Genomic DNA, 20,847 nt, shown 5'->3' on the forward strand with positions numbered 1-20,847 from the left:
GGAGGCGATCACGGGAAGCCGCAGAGGCAGAAGGCGACATCAGCAGGGGAGGACGGCGAGGAGAAGACAGAGGAGCACGAAGGTAGAGAGGGAGGCGGGAGGCAGACAGATGCTGCCTAAAAACTGGGGCCCAATTTTTTTTTGTTTTGTAATTATTTAAGTATTTATCTATTAATAATAATTATTTAATTAAAAATAATTTTGTAAAGCATTTACTAATTTTACATATAAAATTAAAAATAATATTATATTCAATGATTAAAAGAAATGTTTTACTTTGTTAAAAATATATTGTTGAAATTTTATACTAACTCCTTTTTCTTTCAAACTTTAAAAATTTCTTTAATTTCATAAAATAAGTAAATAATATTTATATATATATATATATATATTAAAGAGCATGATGTTTAATATATATATATATATATATATATATATATATATATATATATATATATATTAAATCACTTTGTCACGTTAATCATATTATATATATGCCTTGTCCACATGTCTTTTATTTTTTTTTATTTTGCCATGTCATGTCCAAATATGTGCTACATAGATTTTAACTAATGGGGAAGCTTATCATGATTTTCCTTCCTATTTCTTTTTTCCTAGTGCTTGCGGAAAACTTTATCCAAACAGGCTCTTTGTTTTATCCAAAAAAAATAAATATAAAAAATCTTCTTCGTATAAGTGTTTACCTACTCTTTTAGAAACTAAAATCAAATTTTTCAAGTTTCAGGGATACAAAAAAGATAAATGTTTTTCCATATGAAAATTATATCAAGCTCAAGAAACTAAAATGACATAAAATTCAACCTCAATGTTGTCGAGTTGAAAACAACCATGAAACCTAATTACTAGATAAACACAAATATTAAGACTTTAAATCAGCATATTATTAGCTCAATAGAAGCATGAGTCTTTGATAGAACTAGATAAGTCAAAGCAGAATGATATGACATAAACCTACATCCTTGAAATATGTGCATGCTTGACTCACAGAATAAAAAGGAAACTAAAATGTATGAATTAATAATTTCTACAAAGGAACACACAGGAACAACTGAAATAGAGACCTACAGCATATGTTCTATCAATACAAAACACTAATTCCTCATTCTTCTAGGTTTCTGGTGATAAAAATATCCAAGTTAAATTATTTCTAAATTCCTACAAGAATGGCTCGTCAAATATGCAAATACAGAACCACACTAGTAGAATTGTCACTGCCATACTACTTTAAAAACTGAGCTATTAGTATTAGCAGGTTAACTGTCAATATGTTATACTTCTATAAGAGAGCCTAAAACAACCTCTCAAATTATGTACATAATATTAAAATCATAAGCTTGAGAAGAGGTGTGTCCATCACTTCATCTATAGAGTGATTATAGATTTAGTAAATGAGAAGATCATCTCTAATCTCACCTAACTTCGTTGTCACCATATGCAAGTAGCATCAGTGTTGCACCTCTGAAATGAACTGAATCCAATGTAACAGGCAGAATCTTTGTAACGCCTTCAGACTGCACAAAATGTGCCCCATCAACGTGTTCTGAAACAATATCTTCAACTTTCAGACCCACATCAGACTTCAACTTTTCAAAGGGACCAGAAAGAAAGCAAGATATCAACTCTACAATATTTCTTATAAATGAGGTTAAGCGAAACTTCACAAGCAAGGGCTCAAATGGATTTTGAAAATTAGTAGCCAACTGAGACTTAGGCTTCACAAAACCCAAATCTTCAGGTGTCAAACCTAGTTGGCCCCCTGATGTATTATCATTATCATCAATATGATTGTCAGCAACATATGGTACAAGCTCCTCATTTTTCCCTATACTGCTATTTGGATTAGCAGGTTCTGCAACATCATCACTAGATTGCAAATTTTCAAATTCGCTCTCTCTTGTCTGTAAAGTTGGATCACAAACAAACTTTAAATAATCCGGCTGACTGTTAACATTTTCATTCACTGGGGGGGACATTCCCTTATCTTCGAATTGTGTTCCTGTTTGATTATCATCACTTCTATTCTCATCACCAACAATAACAGACTTTGTATTTCTGTCAACCTCACTTTTCACCAAATGCATATCATGACTCATAAAACCATAACATTCAGAAGGAGATGAAGGCTCCCCAAGCTTCCATTGCAATTGATCACAAAAGTATGCATGAGCAGCTGATGCACTACGTTCAAACATTCTCCTTTTGATAGCAACACCAGATGCGCTGATATTACTCCCATTAGCCTTCCTCTTAAACTTGTGTTTCCGAGGCCCTGATATTACTCTGGACCAAAATCGAAGCCCTGAATCAGGAAATCTCACCCCAAATGATTTTTCCAGTGCTGCGTGTTTTGTATCATAATTAACACCTTTGTCCATCAACCGATGATCATGCTTCCCATCATTCATGCAGAAAAAGGGCATGGACTCAATTGACTCAGTTGCACGAGTTTCAATCTCCTTTAAACCATCATCACCTTGGGATAGACCACAACTCCGCTCAGAAACAAAGTACCCTGCCTCAGCAGCTTCCCTAGCTGCATCATCCCTTTCTCTTTCCCACTGAGCAAAGGCTTCCTCTCGTGCAAGCCTCCTGGTTCTGGTTCGATAATCAATCCCCTCTTCAGCCGAGAAACTTCTCTCCCTGCCACCTTCATTGATCGGTATTCCCAACCAAGTAAAGTCCTTCTTCTGCACTACCAAGAGACTAGGATGTGACAAAACTGCATCAATCACCAACTTGCCCCTCCTCAGGCTCACAAAGGGGCGGAGGCGAAGCTTCACCGTGGGAGCCTCGCCACACGAAAACTCCTCCTTGTGAGGCCCAAACGAGCATGACTCCAATGTAATGCTCAGCGGCGAAATTCGCCTAACCTTGCCAAACACAAGGTCACGCTGAATGTACTCACTGATTGCAGAACAAACAGAAGGCAACAAATTGGCCTCAATGAAACCCTTTGCTTTGTTCTGCCCATACCACACCAACATACACACGCCAGATATAACAGCAGTGCAAACAGAAGCCCTTATCAAAAGAAGCCCCTCTTTCCACAAAGGTGTCAAATAACTATCCAAAGTCTCACTCCTAAAATAGGGTTCCTTAGCACATTCTAACCTAGACCCACTTCTCAAAATCAGGTCTTTTCCCAATAACCCCACGTTTTGCCCGCAAAAATTCGAAAAACGTAATGCTTGGCTTACCAGACGACACCGTTTTGTGGACACGCAGCACCTGCAACTGCAGAGACCCTTCCTTCTGTCCAAACGAAAAGGGGTCCTCTTGGTGGCGCCACTTTCCAGAGAGCCATGAAGACTTGTCCCCAAAAACAAAGCGTGGTTTTTCAGACTCATTGTGGGGTCTCATTTCAGGAGAACCATTCAAGCGGAACACAAATTTCGACTCTGTGAATCATCAACGTTGTGCAAGTGTTGAACTACGTTGTTGCTCTGTGTTCTGTTGCGTTTTGCTCTCTGCTTATGGCCTTGGGGTTTCGATTGGGAGACGGGTTGAAAATGTTTGGCTGTGTTTTGAGGTGGAAAGGTTAAAAATAAATAAAAATTGTAGCTTTTCATTTATTTTATTGATTAAATTATATTTTTCCTTTTATTTATTTTTAAATTTAGTTTTATTTTTTTAAATAAATGATTTATTTTCATCTTTTAATATTTTAAAATGCCCAATGTTACCTATTTGTTCAAATTTACATTAATGGTATTTAATAACAATAAATGCAACATCTTTTAAAATTTAAAGAATCAAATTAAATTATTTAAAAATAATATAATCAAATTAAATAATTTAAAAATATAAGAATTCAATTGAACAAAATTTATCTTTTTTTTATAGGTAAATTTGAATTTTTTTTACCAATTTAATAAAATTTATTAAATAAGTCAAAAAAATTAATTTATCTCAAAATACTTGATAAATTTATATTTGGTGTAGTTCTATTACTTTGAAAATTATCAATTTCATCTCATTACTTTTAAAATGTTTAATTTAGTCCTTTAATTATTAAAATATGTTAAATGTTGTTTTTTTATTTAATTTCACTAACATCATTAATGTTAATTCGAATCGAATGACAATAATGAATTTTTTAGAAAAATTAAATAAACATTTTTCTTCTTTAATTCACTAAGACGTCTTTTAAAGGATAAAACTGTGACGACCCAACAAACGCTAAAGCAGACAATACCTCACATGCGATAATTCTAACGATGACAATGAACTTGCAATAAGAATAACTTCTAACTTTCATCTAGAGCAACACATAACATGTTTTGTTAATTTTTATAATTTCATATTTATATTAAATGGAAAAATTGTATTAAAAAATTATAAAAATTAAATTAATTAATTAATTAATTATAAAAATAAAAAAAACACACACACACACAAGAAGTTCCTCCATGTTGCATTTATTAAAAGTATAGGTATATAAGATGTTTGACATGGGAGAAGTTTTTTTATATCCAAAATTATGATCCTCATGAATAACAAATCATGTAAATCATGATTGATTTGAATAGATAAAATTTGTTTTTTTTTTGTAAAGATAGGAAAGATTACAAAGATGATCGCAATGAGGATTGAACCTAGGTCCTCATGCTTCTAACTACCACAATCCTTCCCCACCCAACCACTAGATAAAATTTGTTTAATTACTCATAAAAGATTCTGAGAATATTTATCTAGTTTTTCAAAAACTAAAACTTTCCACATTTGGTTACAATAATAGTAATGTTTAGAGGTATCATATATTAATATATTATCACTAATAGTTATGAATAATACTTGAGATAGTCACTTTTTTTTTAATGAACAAATAAATAGTTAAAAATGATTACATAATAATAGAAATAAGAATAATAATTTTAAATTTTAGAGAGATGAAATAAAAAATTTAAAAAAATAAAATCAATATTTTCTTATTTTGAAGGAACTAAAAACATATTTAAACTAAATATTTTTTTATGAAAATATCTATTATTAAAATAACCTCGATTGATATATTGCTTTACTCACAAATATGACATTCAATTTTTTATGATATAATTACTTTATGAGATAATAAAAGTTAATTATCTATTTTTATAGGACTAGGAAAAAGGAGAGGGAGGGAGAGACAATTTGGAAGAAAATGAACCCCAACTACATATTCTATATTTTAAAAAGGAATATTTGATTTTTTTATATAATTAAAACTTTTCATCTAAGTCAAATAATTTTTCATCTTATACATTTTAATTATTATGTTAATTGTTATTGTCAATATTTAATTGAGCACAATAGCGTCCTTAAAATAATATGTTTGCTCAAACATATATCAAATATGACTTGATTCTGAGATATTTTGAACAAAAAATATTATTTTTTAGGGAGTGTTTGATATGCAAAATCTTTTTACTTTCTTGAATCTTTAATTGGGAATATTAATTTTCATATTTGGTAACTATTTAAAAATATTTTTTTTTAGGAAATATAGTTTCCCAAGAACTACTTTTATCCCATTTTTTCATAAAATTATTCTCATAGGGGTTGAAATTCAATTTTCCCAAAGTTAAGAGAGAAAGTTTTATGTATAAACAAAGTATCCTTTTTAAAATAGAAAACCTAATTAATATTTATTTTATTTATTATCACTCAAATAACAAACACGAAAACACATTAATTTTATTAACTAATTAAATTAAATTATTCATTAGAAAAATTATTTTTTATTACTTTTAATTATAATTTCTTTTAAAAAAATCCATACAACATTTATGTAGAAACTTTTAATAAAGTATTTTATTGTGTTTTTTATTAAAAAATATTTTATGTTATTAGGTAGGAAATAATATTTGTTTTTTTAATCACTTTTCTCTGGATAATCTAACAATAAAAATTAAATACTTATATAAATTTTATAAGATATGACATTTTATAGTTAATTAAAATTTATAAATTATAAAATTGAATTCCTAAATTCTTATTTTAATTTTTAATTTCTAAATTTAACAAATTATTTAGGTAAAATAATGCCATATATTTTGTTATTGTTTTTTAGTTTTCTTATATTTTAATTCTAATTATTATTTTGACTGTTAATTTAACTTTTTAATTATTATTATAAATCATGAAAATTATATTTTATATTTTGATTTATTGAGATTTTGTGTATGGTTTAATCATATGCAAATTATTGATTTGTTATTTGTAACACCCCAATTTTTTTTATTATTATTATGGGTATTTTCGTAAATTTATTAAAAGTTTAGGGGTATTTTTGGTTGCCAGAACGGGCCGTTCTAAAGGTGGAATGGGCCGTTCCAAAGGATGTAAATATGTTATTCTGCGTTGCTTCAGAACGGGCTTGGGACGAGCTGTTCTCCAAGTAGAACGGGTCGTTCTGCTTGCAGAACGGGGCGTTCTCCTTGCAGAACAGGTCGTTCTCCTTGCAGAACAGGTCGTTCCAGAGGGGGAACGGGCCGTTCTGCTGAGTTTTAGAACGGGCCATTCCAGTTTTGGAACGGGCCGTTCTAGTTGAAAAATTTGCGTAGGTTTGAAGGGCCCAGAACGGGCCGTTCTGATTTTGGAACGGGCCGTAGTGGTAGATGGACGAAAAATCCTATAAATAGGCCTCAAATCCTCTCATTTCTTTACACCTCTCATTCTCACTCTCTCTTCTTTTTTGTTCTCTCTTCCTTTCCTCTTCTTCTCTCTGAAGACCAAGAGGAACTCAGAGGATGAGGTTTTGCCCCAGTTTTAGTTCCCGTTCCTATTTAAGGAAAGAGAGGTGGAGGTTATTCCCTAGTTCCTATTTATCCAGGTACGGGGGAAAAGGGAGATTATTTATATGTAGAGTTACATAAGGGAACGAGGTAGAGGAAGAGCCCTTAGGATTACGAGTAATTTTATAATTATTTCTGTTTGGAGAATTATTAATCTTATGTGATTCTGAATGTATTTAGGAATATGAATATATGATTTATTTGTAAAAATGATGCTCTGGGAGAAAGAACGAAATTATAGAAAAGTGTTTGTAAGCTAGGTTTTGGGAAAATTGGAATATTTTTGTTTGAGAAATTGATGATCCTAGTAGATTTTGTACGTGTTGAGGATTAGAAATACATATTTAATTTGTAAGAATGATGATCTGAGAGGAAGAACGAAACTGTAGAAAAGTGCCTGTGAGTTAAGTTTTGGAACAATTGGAGGTTTCACTGTTAGTGTTAAAACTATATTAATTTATGAATGTTATTATTGTATTGATTGATAAGAATGAATGATCTTGATGTGAATTACTTGAGGGGTATGTAAACCCTTATTTTGTTGGGCTTATCTGTTGTGTATGTGAGGTGGAATTGTGTACGTGATGTCAATTTGAATTATGAGATGAGATGTTGTATGGATGTGATTATGATTGTGATTGTGGTGCCTCACATCAGTGACTAAGGATGGCACGACCCCTGGGTAAGTGGTGCTACAGGGAGGGCGTGACCCTAGCATGGTGTGGGATGAGTAAGACAGTTAACACACACCACTTATGTCAATTATGGCAGCCCTGACATAGGGTTAATTGCAAGAGATTGTGTGGATTGTAATGTGATTGTGGTTCCTCACACTAAAGGATCAAGGATGATACGAACACTGGTAGTTGATGCTTCAGGGACGAGCGTACTCCTGGATGATCAGGGATGATACGAACCCTGGGTAGTTGATGCTTCAGGGACGAGCGTACTCCCGGATGATCAGGGATGATACGAACCCTGGGTAGGTGATGCTTCAGGGACGAGCGTACTCCTTAATGACTAGGGATGGCACGACCCCTGGGTCAGTGATGCTACAGGGAGGGCGTGACCCTGGTTTGGCGTGGGAGGCAATTAACCCGTATCACTTGTGTCAGATGTGGCGAGGTCTTGGCATAGTGTTAATTGTAAGATTGGTGTGAATTATGGATGTGGATATGATATTGTTAATTGTAAGATTGACATGAATTATGAATATGGAAATGATGTTGTAAATTGTATAATTGGTGTGGATTATGATGGATTGAGATATGTATGTGAAATGAGATATGTTAAATGTGAATTGAGATGTGAAGATGGTGAATGATTGATATATATATATATATATATATATATATATATATTATTAAATAATGAATTATGATGAGATTATATTGTGATGTGTTTGTATGTACTTTGCATATAGATATTTTCTTTTCTCACCGTATAAACTGTGGATATTTTAGGTGAAGAAGATCCGGTTACGAGTGGCATCTAGAATGCCAACAGTTAAATTATGGGAATGCTCTGATAGTGTGACATCGGGGCAGAGGATTTCTAGGACATAATATTTATATGAATTTGGTATTGTAATAAATGATTTTAAAATTGTAAACTCTTAAATTTTACCTTTCAAGTTTTAATTCTCAGTCATTTTCTTATATTGAAGAAAGAACAGTTTTGAAGTTTTATGTGAACCCTTTTACGAACCCTTTGAAAGTTTATTCTTCTTAATTAAATTATATTATATATGTGTTGGGGTAGTAAGGGTGTCACATTTAGTAGTATCAGAGCAGGTTGATCCAATCAACCGTGAGTTATGAGTCTACTATGCTTGTTTGGTAGATGAATGATGAAATGAATTGTGAAACTTATTGATATGTTAGTATAATGATTGATTATGTTTGTTGTTATTGTATACTCTAAATGTTTTGCTTTAGGATGAGGATAATGATATGATGATGATGTTCTCTTATGTTGTTAGTGTCGTACCTATGTATTGTTTTCTCAGAATTTGATTGAAAGACATGGTATATCTTAGTTGATGATTACTCATTGGTTTTGATACTTCTTACTTATGTAAGAAGTAGTGGTTGAATAGTATCGCTCGTGTTGCGAGCACATGTGCCGGTAATAGTGGGCGGAGCCTTGTGCAAGCCAACTAGAACTATTAGAACCTTAAATGTGAGTGATACATTGATTTGTCGAGTGTACTAAGAGTTTGCGATTGGTGGAGTTTCTGACATCTATAGTTGTAGCGGTTGAATCTAAGGTGGTTGTCTCCTTGGTGAGAGATTGAAATGACGGTAATTCCCTTGAGTGTTAGTACTGGCATGTTAACCATTTATGGTTTAGGTAGCATGTGAGTTGTTTTGGTTAGGATTGTAATGAGAGGCTTGAATGGAAATTGAGGTGTGAGTCTGGAAGAGTTGAGGTATTTTTGTGGCATTAGATATATTGATACACTATTGCTATTTGGTGTAGAAGATATTTTCACTGCAGTTTTGTTGTGACAGTATGAGTATCGTATTAACAGAATTAGATTTTTGTGGTCTTCATGAAGAATGTGACTTTGGATATTATCTTTCCAATGGAACTGGAAAAAGATAAAACGGAGGTCTAGAACTTTAGTTATGACTGCTTTGGTGATCAGAAGTTTAGTTGTAAGCGTTGAATATACTTGAAGTGATTTTTGAATTTTTAGCTAAGAAGATGATATTTTTGAAATCTTATGTCTTCATAAGAGTGGTAGCTTATTCACTTAGCTTTCGTTTGAGGTAGGTTTGAAATCATTTGGATGAGTATAACTCTGTGTCAGGTAGATATATGTTGTCATGATGTTTTTGAGCTTTTAGGCATAACAAGGATAAAAATGGATTTGGTGATGTTTTGAGGTTTGGTCATTGAAAGGTTGATTAGAATGATATGATTGATTCATGTACATGTTATATGGTGTAAACGATGATCATACATGCTTAGGGATGAAGGAGGTATTCTAATATGATTTGATATGCGAGTATGTGACCTTATGGATCAATTAGTGGATGTTTGTGAGTTAATGAGATTAACCTTAGGATGTGATATCATCATATTAGAGTTAAGTATGAAGATATATCCAATATAGATTTAGACTAGATTATCTAAGTATGAATTTGGATTGTATGAGGTGAGTATTTTAGGCCATGTAATTTCTTGCGGAGGTATAACGTAGATCTACCTAAGGTAGAAGTTGTGCTTAAGTGAGAGATACCTGAGTCAATTAGTAAAATTAGGAGTTTTATTGGATAGTTTATAGGAAAATTTATTGAGTAAATTTTTAAGATAGTTGTTCATGGTTTAAACTGCTATCACTACGGGAATCGCTTTTGCCTTCTTCCCTCTGGTTATTAAGACGTTTCAGTTCACTAGGTTGTCTCTTGCCTACCCTTGGAATTAGCAGTAGTTCGAAAGGTTTATTTATATTTGGAATTCCTGGACCTATGTTTATTTTATTTTTTAACTATCCAAAGCATTTTGTCGATTACTTCTCTGAGTCACCTACTATTACCTTTGACTGGATTGACTAGGAAAGTGTTGCCTTTGTATGGGATAACAAATGAGAAGGTAGTTTTTAAACTCTTAAGGAAAGATTGACTAGCGTTAATACTATTAAATTTTAGTAAGTCTTTTGGGATATATAATTATGCTTATAAAGATAGGTTTAGGAGGAGTGTTGTGGCAAGAAGGAAAGGTAGTAGGCTATGATTTTAGGCAATTGAAAATTCATGAGAAGAATTTTCTTATCCATGACCTTGAGTTAACAGCTTTAATATTTATACTAAGATTTGGAGACACTACGTATATGATTCTAAGCTTAGGTATTTATTGATCGTTAGAGCCTTAATTATCTGTTGACTGAAAGAGTTAATTAGGTGACAAAAGAGATGGTTTAATTTCTAGAGGATTAATATTTCAAACTTAGTTGTTAATTGAGTAAAGTTATTATGGTGACCGATGTTTTGTGTAGGAAACCTTTATATTTATCTTCCCTTATGATTAGAGAGTTGAATCCTTTTGGCTCAAATTAGAGATTTAAGATTGACTTATAAGGTTACCTTTAGTAGTGTGAGACTAAGTATGACTTGAGTAATGAATGGATTGTTGAAGGAAATTGGAGAAACATAATTTTGGTGACAAGATATGAGACTATGAGATAAGGAGATGAATAAGAGTTTGAATTGGGTATAAATGGAATAGTAAAATTAGTGATCTGATATGTATATCTAGTTAACTTATGCTTAGGTGCTTGATCTTTATAGATGATCATAGAAGTAAAAACAATATTGTGGCAGATATCTTGATTATGATGATCACCAATTTATTATTATAATTTAAGGATTGAATTTGATTGCAGAATTTAGAAACTTATGCTTGATGTGTAAGATTACCCCTAGGAGCATTGAACTATTTATGTTGAAAGTAACTAGCGGATTAATGGATGAGATTAGAGGAACCAGGAGTTAAGATCCTTTGTTAGTAATCCAAGTGAGCAAGAGATTAGAAAGGACATAAAAGACCCTTGCGAGTGGAGGTTGATGGTGTTTTGGAGTTCAAGAATAAAATCTATATGCTTAGTAAACCCAAATTAAGAAAGATGATCTTAGAAAAAGGACGTAAGAGTACTCTTAGCATTCATTTAAGAGCTACTATGATGTATTAGAGTGGCGCAGCGGAAGTGTAGCGACCTAAGATGAAGAGAGGAGTAAAGCAATTGTATACTCGTGGTTAGTATGCTAGAAGTCTTTTGGAATTTTGTAGCACATAGACGCCCCATTTTGGAAGTGAGATGGTGAGTGGATAGACCTTAGTGGTGGGTTTGTCTGAGACGCTTAAGAGATGAATTTTATTTGGGTTCTAGTGGATAGACTCGCCAAGTTTACTTGTCTTACCCTTAGAAATCCTTTGATGAAATTGATAGAGTTGTATATCAGTAAGGTAGTGAGGTTGCATAAGGATTAGAAAGTAAGAAGCGAGGAGTCTACCATTACAAAAATTTCGGGGACGAAATTTCTTAAAGGCGGGGAGTATTGTAACACCCCAATTTTTTTTATTATTATTTTCGGTATTTTCGTAAATTTATTAAAAGTTTAGGGGTATTTTTGGTTGCCAGAACGGGCCGTTCCAAAGGATGTAAATATGTTATTCTGCGTTGCTTCAGAATGGGCTTGGAACGGGCCGTTCTCCAAGTAGAACGGGTCGTTCTGCTTGGAGAACGGGGCGTTCTCCTTGCAGAACAGGCCGTTCCAGAGGGAGAACGGGCCGTTCTGCTGAGTTTTAGAACGGGCCATTCCGGTTTTGGAACGGGCCGTTCCAGTTGAAAAATTTACGTAGGTTTGAAGGGCCCAGAACGGGCCGTTCTGATTTTGGAACGGGCCGTAGTGGTAGGTGGGCGAAAAATCCTATAAATAGGCCTCAAATCCTCTCATTTCTTTACACCTCTCATTTTCACTCTCTCTTCTCTTCTATTCTCTCTTCCTTTCCTCTTCTTCTCTCTGAAGACCAAGAGGAACTTAGAGGATGAGGTTCTGCCCTAGTTTTAGTTCTCGTTCCTATTTAAGGAAAGAGAGGTGGAGGTTATGCCCTAGTTCCTATTTATCCAGGTACGGGAGAAAAGGGAGATTATTTATATGTAAAGTTACATAAGGGAACGAGGTAGAGGAAGAGCCCTTAGGATTACGAGTAATTTTATAATTATTTCTGTTTGGAGAATTATTAATCTTATGTGATTCTAAATGTATTTAGGAATATGAATATATGATTTATTTGTAAAAATGATGCTTTGGGAGAGAGAACGAAATTATAGAAAAGTGCCTGTAAGCTAGGTTTTGGAAAAATTAGAATATTTTTGTTTGAGAAATTGATGATCCTAGTAGATTTTGTACGTGTTGAGGATTAGAAATACATATTTAATTTGTAAGAATGATGATCTGAGAGGGAGAACGAAACTGTAGAAAAGTGCCTATGAGTTAGGTTTTGGAACAATTGGAGGTTTCACTGTTAGTGTTAAAATTATATTAATTTATGAATGTTATTATTGTATTGATTGATAAGAATGAATGATCTTGATGTGAATTACTTGAGGGGTATGTAAACCCTTATTTTGTTGGGCTTATCTGTTGTGTATGTGAGGTGGAATTGTGTACGTGATGTCAATTTGAATTATGAGATGAGATGTTGTATGGATGTGATTATGATTGTGACTGTGGTGCCTCACATCAGTGACTAGGGATGGCACGGCCCCTGGGTAAGTGGTGCTACAGGGAGGGCGTGACCGTAGCATGGTGTGGGATGAGTAAGACAGTTAACACACACCACTTATGTCAATTATGGCAGCCCTGACATAGGGTTAATTGCAAGAGATTGTGTGGATTGTAATGTGATTGTGGTTCCACACACTAAAGGATCAAGGATGATACAAATCCTGGTAGTTGATGCTTCAGGGACGAGCGTACTCCTGGATGATCAGGGATGATACGAACCCTGGGTAGTTGATGCTTCAGGGACGAGCGTACTCCCGGATGATCAGGGATGATACGAACCCTGGGTAGGTGATGCTTCAGGGACGAGCGTACTCCTTAATGACTAGGGATGGCACGACCCCTGGGTAAGTGATGCTACAGGGAGGGCGTGACCCTGGTTTGGTGTGGGAGGCAATTAACCCGTATCACTTGTGTCAGATGTGGCGAGGTCTTGGCATAGTGTTAATTGTAAGATTGGTGTGAATTATGGATGTGGATATGATATTGTTAATTGTAAGATTGACATGAATTATGAATATGGAAATGATGTTGTAAATTGTATAATTGGTGTGGATTATGATGGATTGAGATATGTATGTGAAATGAGATATGTTAAATGTGAATTGAGATGTGAAGATGATGAATGATTGATATATATATATATATATATATATATATATATATATATATATATATATATATTTTGTTAAATAATGAATTATGATGAGATTATATTGTGATGTGTTTGTATGTACTTTGCATATAGATATTTTCTTTTCTCACCGTATAAATTGTGGATATTTTAGGTGAAGAAGATCCGGCTGCGAGTGACATCTAGAATGCCAACAGTTAAATTATGGGAATGCTATGATAGTGTGACATCGGGGCAGAGGATTTCTAGGACAGAATATTTATATGGATTTGGTATTGTAATAAATGATTTTAAAATTGTAAACTCTTAAATTTTACCTTTCAAGTTTTAATTTTCAGTCATTTTCTTATATTGAAGAAAGAACAGTTTTGATGTTTTATGCGAACCCTTTTACGAACCCTTTGAAGGTTTATTCTTCATAATTAAATTATATTATATATGTGTTGGGGTAGTAAGGGTGTCACATTATTTTAACCTAAACATGATATGTTTTTTTATATGTTAGATTATAATACGAGTACATCCTACAAGGAAGAAGAAACTTAATTTTTTATTAAAAAAATATTTTTGTAAAAAAATATTTATATAATCAAGAAAGTAATATTATAATCAAATGTGAGAATTTTTATTTTCCAAGAAACATATGTTAATATTCTTAAAAAAATTTAGAGTAACAAAATGAATTTTAGCCATTTCTATTTCCCAATAATCATGATTCTTAGGATTTGTAATTCTTAGGAATCATGATTCTCATGTATGAAAAAATTTCTCCCATATCAAATACTCATTTAAAGTATTTGTAGTCAAGTATTATTATTAATTAAGACAACAATAATACATTGAAACTATTAAATGAATTGATTGATGATCACATATCACAAATCATGGATAACATATCACAAATCATGGATATGGAGAAATTGAAGGGGAAAAGTTCAATACAATAACAACAACTCAATAAAAAAAGTGTTAAGCAATTCAAATAAAATCCCCAATTTGCCAGAACCAACAAGGAGCACCAAAAACATAGAGCAAAATTAAATAATCTAAACTCACAAGAGACAAAGAAATTTTTAACATGAAAAACTCCCCAATGTAAGTATAAAAGTAATGAGTCATTCAAACCAAAGAAAAGTTTCACTATGATCAACAAAGTGTTGGTCCTAAGTAGAACATGAATCTATAAGGGAAGTTGAATAGATTCTTCGTTTAGACGGTTTCAAATGGTCTTTAAAACTTTCTTTCTAATTTCTTTATTTCTTATAACAAATTCACTAATTACATTCATATTACAATACAATTAAGATAAACAATATATCGGATTTAATATTTCCTCTTATTCTTGTTTTATACATCATGGTTTACTTAATTGTTTATTTGGTGAGGGAGATTAGATTTGTGGTCTTGTCTTTTTATGATGAATGTCTCTAGTTGAGTGATACATGAATATTCTGAAAGAATATATGAAGAATCCACATATTTCAAAAAAATCCATTGTTTAAAGGTACATCATAGAGAATATTATTCATTTTTGTTCTAAATACATGTCAAAAGAGGAAGCTATAAGGGTTATTGAGTCCCGTCACTAGGAATATGTATTGACTAGGGTATACAAGGTATGCATATTAAGTGTTTGGGTTGAGGTGAAGTGCTTTAAGCACATTTTTACACCTTGAATAACACTAATGAGGTTATACCTTACTTATCTACTCACAAAAACATTGTGAAGAAAGCTAACCCTTTAATGCTTGAAAAATGGGTGTTGAACAAGTATAACAGAACATTGGTACAATGGTTCCAAGAACAAATTGTGAATGATGAAACTATTTCTATTATGTTAAAATGGCTAGCACATGGGTCTAACTTTAATGTCATATATTAGAGTGGATAAAATTATTGAGATTGGGGGAGATTGAGATTGTTGAGATCACCTCTGGAGATTAAAAGTTTTGATGATAACAAATGTGTGGACAAAGCTGACCAAGGACATCAACAACTTAGAAGTCAAAAACAAAGTCAAAGAGAAATGTTATGTAATAGGAGTAGCTTTTAGATTGCTTTGATTGAGTTTATTTTTTGTGTGTTTGTGCATAAGCTAATCTTTGTCTAATTTGATTAGGTGTGTGTGATGATGAGTTTAAAAGGTTAAAAAGTTATTTTGAGACTTAAAATAAGAGTTTTGAAAACTAACTCAAAATAATCGATTATCATTAAATATAATCGATTATTCCAGCAACAGGAAAAAAGGATGTCTTGCTGCAATAATCGATTATTTGTGAAATAATCGATTATCCCATAAATGACTCTCTGGAATAATCGATTATCCAGCAAAATAATCGATTAAACTGTTCTTGGTTGATTTCCAGAAATCATGAAGAACAAAATAATCGATTATTCTTTAAAATAATCGATTATCAGGTTCTGAAAAACATATAAATAGTTTGACCATTTTGAAATTTCAGAATAGAGTTAGAATTGAGAATCAAAATTAGAAAAACGTGTTTGTGAAGTCTTTGTGACATTCTTGGAGAGTTTTCTTTGTGAATCCAAGAATAAAAACGTTTTTTTAAATGCTTTGAGAAAAGATCATCGTCATCACATTCTTGAAAGGAAAAAGATTAAGATTTGCTTCTGAATTTCAGGTGAATTCGTTCCTTAATTCTTTGTGAATACTTGTAAATCTTGAGTAGGTTTCTCAAGTGGTAAGGAATTCTTGTAGTGGGTTTCTACAAGGGGTGCTTTCTTGAGGTCAAGAAAGTGGTTATCCTGAATGTAGGAGTATATGCATGTGTGGTATGCTTGTAAAACTTTTTCATTAAGATAATGGAACAAATCTTGATCAGGTTATGATTGAGGACTGGATGTAGGTCACATGTGGAGTGGCTGAACCAGGATAAAAGACTTGTACAATCTTCTCTTACCCTTATCTTTTACTTTGTGTAATATATTGATTGTATATTGAAAAGATTGTCCTTGATTAACATGTTTGCATGAGCAACATTGGTTTGAATTGAATCAAGCATTACGTATTATTCTTAACTTTGAATCTCATTATTGGTTAATCAAGAAAGCATATAGGATTCATTCTTCATTAACAAGTCTTTAAGAAACTTCTTTGAAAATTCATTTTAGAAAAGTTTGAATTGAAATAAAGATCCTAAATACTCTGAAAATTTTGAAAGTGTCATAGAATCCAATTCACCCCCCTCTTGGATTAAACCATTCTTTTCTAACAAAAATATCAACAAATTTTCCTTTTATACAATGTGGTAGGATGAAAATAGTACTAAGAAAAATAATGGGGTTATGGTTGTTATTGAGTCTATGTCTTTTTTAAGTTGAAAAGATAAAGACTTTGTTATGACATTCATATGCTTCTTTGGAGTTACTAAAGACATATGAGAGTTGGATTACACTAAATTTAGAGTGTTTATATTTAAATGCAACTTGGTTGATAGTAATAGTGGTGTCAAAACTAATGAACTCGGATTTATATTGGTGATATTTTAAGCAAAATAAGTGTCTTATGTCATTGATCCCTCCAGCAAAAGGTAGTTAGTGGTTTTCCAAAGATTGAAAAAAGAAGGATGGAGTCGTGTTTAAAATATAGGACAGTCATCCTCCTTATATAGGATTATGTTGTGGGTGTGATGGAAAATATGACACATATGGCTTTTTAATGCGTGTAAGTGTGTAATGGTATTCTAATCGATTAATAAATGTTACTCCATCTGGTTCTTATTATAAGACATTTCTAATCAAATCACACAAGCCAATATAAGTAGGTTTGTTATTGATTTTATTGGACTTACAAAACAAAATTATGATTTACCAATTTTACCCTCCTTACTTATCAATAAATTTTTATGTGAAAGGTAAAGAAATTACCCATAAAAATTTATGAACCAATACCAATAAAAATAATAGATGATAATTGGAGAGTTTAAGAGGTGAGACAAAAATACACATATTCTCATAATCTTTAATCAAGACAAAAATGAAAACTAAAATTAATGTTTCATAGAAATTGTAAAATGCTTTATATGAATAACCACTTATTCCTTCTAAATTGTGCTTTATAGTAAGGGTTGGAGGGAGTAATTAATTAAAATGCCAACAAAAAAATACAAAAATAATTTAATTGATAATGTACAGATGTTTAGATTAATTCCATGGATTGAATATACAAAGCATTATGAATAATTCTCATCATTTAAACACCCATTAAAACTTCTCCCTGCAAATATTTGTTTTAATCAAACACTTTATACAAAAACACATAAAGTACTTACATTAAAAGATTTTATAAAAGATTCTAAAATTTATATTTACACACACATACACGGGGAAATATCAACTTATTTTAAGAGTATTTCTTGGTAGAGTTACTCCACTCAATAACTAATATTAAACATTGAATTTTAACGATCTATCCGTTAAATTAAGAATTCATAATTAATAGATCAAGTCTATAAATGTTTAAAATATTTAAAAATTATTTAATAGCTCATTACATTAATTTAAATTGACGTATATTCATAAGAATATATTATATGTTAATTTGAATCTTTATAAATAAGTATTATATGGTTTTCAAATTTTTGTAAAAGTTTGTAAACTTGATCTATTTATTAAAAAAAATTAACTCAACAGTTGAATTATTAAAATTCGATGTAAATCGTAAGTTATTGAGTGAAGTAACTAAATCAAGAGTTACTCTTGAAGTAAGTGGACTCTTTTGATATATATATATATATATATATAGGTAATAAAATAATTATATTAATTAATAATAAAATAGTTTATATATTTATGGAGTACAAATACTAAATTTATTGAGCAGGGGTGATCACTTCTTTTACCCGTCCAAACTTAAGACAACTCAACAATTTTTAACACAATAGGTGGCTTTAATCGGATTATTGGGTTTTTGGGTCAACAAAAAAAGGGTTGAAATGGGTTCAAGCGATTTCAAATTTTATCAATCGGAGATTCCCGATTTGACTGACATATTGTTTTTAAAAACCCTATGTATAATAATGAAACATAGGATTCACTTTTCTTAACCTAGCGCCGCTACTAAGACTTGAGAGAACTCAAAATTTTTCCAAACACTTAACCCTAATATCTTGAGTTTGCTTCCCATTCTAAAATTTGAGAGCTCGAGGTTGAGAGTTGTTTGCTTCTTATTCAATATTTGCTTGATTGCTTCCTAATCAACGTTTGCTTGATTGCTTTCGTGTTCTTGTATTGTTATCCATCAATAATCCACTAGTCTAATTTCATTGTTTTCTCTCCTATTTTCTCTTTATTTTTGCTCATCTTTCTCATTCCTTTTTTCCCTTTACTTTTTCTATTTGTTTATGAATTTATGTTGTACACCCTAATGAAAAACCATTACAGGGTGATTTCGTTTGTCATTTGATGTTAATCATTGTGGCTTCTTCTTGTTGGTAAGGTAACTCTTTTTCTATTGCTCTTTTTCTCTCTCAAATATTTGCTCTAAATTTTAAATAGATGTTAACTTTCCCAACCTTATTTAAATAACAATGGAATATTTAATCATGAATATTAGAGTTTAAATAGATATATGATTACTAGCCTTGTCTGTTGCAAACTTGCATATCCATTTTTTTCATTGCATAGTATTAAAAGAATATTCAATAAAGATGTTTTTAAGTATCAAATGAAGATTTTTTTTCAAAAGGGTTTATTATGCATATTTGTTATTCAAGATCTTGATCTTCATGATATAGAACATTTAAGTCCTTGAAGATTCTGGAACAATAGTCAATAGGCTAAAGTGCCATGATTAATGATTATTATGCCCTTTTCTTGAATTAAAATTATTTATTTTGGCAAAAAATGTTAAGCCAAAATGAGGAAAATTACCCGACATGCTACTATAAGCCAACATTATGTGATTTTAGATTAGTGGAAGAAAATAAATTGTACATATAATGCACACAAAAACATATAGTCAAGTATAATTAGTAATCAACATTACATCATAAATTAAAATATGCCTATTGTGCAATCTGATTTTTGCCAAGAAGATACTTATTCCAATAAAGTGAGTAAGTTGGTTTGAATTAGCACTGAAGAAACTAACAAAGGTGCCTTTGGAGAAAAACTTGTAAGAAACAACACATTAGACTATTTTAATATGATATGGGTACCAAACACATTGTGACTTATCTCCTATCTAAACCTTATTCCCTTGCTTTTTTTTTGTTTTTCCATACATATACATATTGGTGATGTTAAGTTTTGTTCACATAATTTTGGCTCTTCCTTAATAGTCGAAAGTTTAACCCTCAAAATTTGCTCCATGTCCTTCCTAGAGTCACCTCACAAGCTTTTCCTATTTGCGTAGGGCACTAATCACCATATTTTCTTACATGTTTTCCTCATTCTTAATTCTAAATTCAATTTTACCAATGCACCTTACCTTTAACACATAATTTACATCACATATTAAACAATAATATTTATCTCTTTACAACTATGTTTTAATTATAGCGACCATATAAATTATAATTTATTTGTCAACCAAACTTATATTTATTATGATATGAACCCTCTTAGCCTTTGATAGGATTCTAAATTAAGGACCCTATGAATTCTAGTTGTTGTATTGGGAAATTAGACCAAAGGGAAATAAATTAAAAATCAAACAAAGGTTGTCCAGAATTAGGCGTGAATTAAAAAGGAAAAGAAAAGAATAAAAATAGTCAAATCAGCGCTCATTTCTTGACAATTGAGGCAAAATTATGCGATTGGGAAAGAAAAATAAATGGAATGGAAAATTGATGCTTGGCATCACACTCCTGTGAGGAAGATAAGCCATGAGATTAAACACATAAAAAGGGGATTTCCTTTGATAAAGTCCTCATCACATTAGAGTCATGCACATGATTAGAATTTATTATCTTTAGAATAGGTACTAATAGTTAATAACACTTTTCTCTTAAATGTCCAACTACAAATTTTTAAAATAAGCTTCACCAAAGTAAAAATTGTAGTATAGCTACTGCTATAATATTCTCATTGCTCGTTTGTTAATGTTAATTGTGTGGTAATTTGCCATAAAGTCGTCACCATCATATTTTATTAGGATTATCTA

General features: G+C 31.7%; 1 protein-coding gene across 1 annotated transcript in view; it reads right to left on the bottom strand.

Annotated features, from left to right (window-relative positions):
• LOC109788835 (protein TIC236, chloroplastic) overlaps positions 1-3,543 on the bottom strand; it is a 36,845-nt gene extending 33,302 nt beyond the window's left edge. The window contains exon 1 of the mRNA XM_020347671.3: positions 1,435-3,543. Coding sequence (XP_020203260.1) covers positions 1,435-3,368 — 1,934 coding nt within the window. The 5' untranslated portion in view covers positions 3,369-3,543. The remainder of the gene's footprint in view (positions 1-1,434) is intronic.
• Between the last annotated feature and the right edge of the window lie 17,304 nt (positions 3,544-20,847).

Source organism: Cajanus cajan, chromosome 9 (genome assembly GCF_000230855.2).
Source record: "Cajanus cajan strain Asha chromosome 9, NIPB_CcT2T_4, whole genome shotgun sequence".
Taxonomy (NCBI): Eukaryota; Viridiplantae; Streptophyta; class Magnoliopsida; order Fabales; family Fabaceae; genus Cajanus; species Cajanus cajan.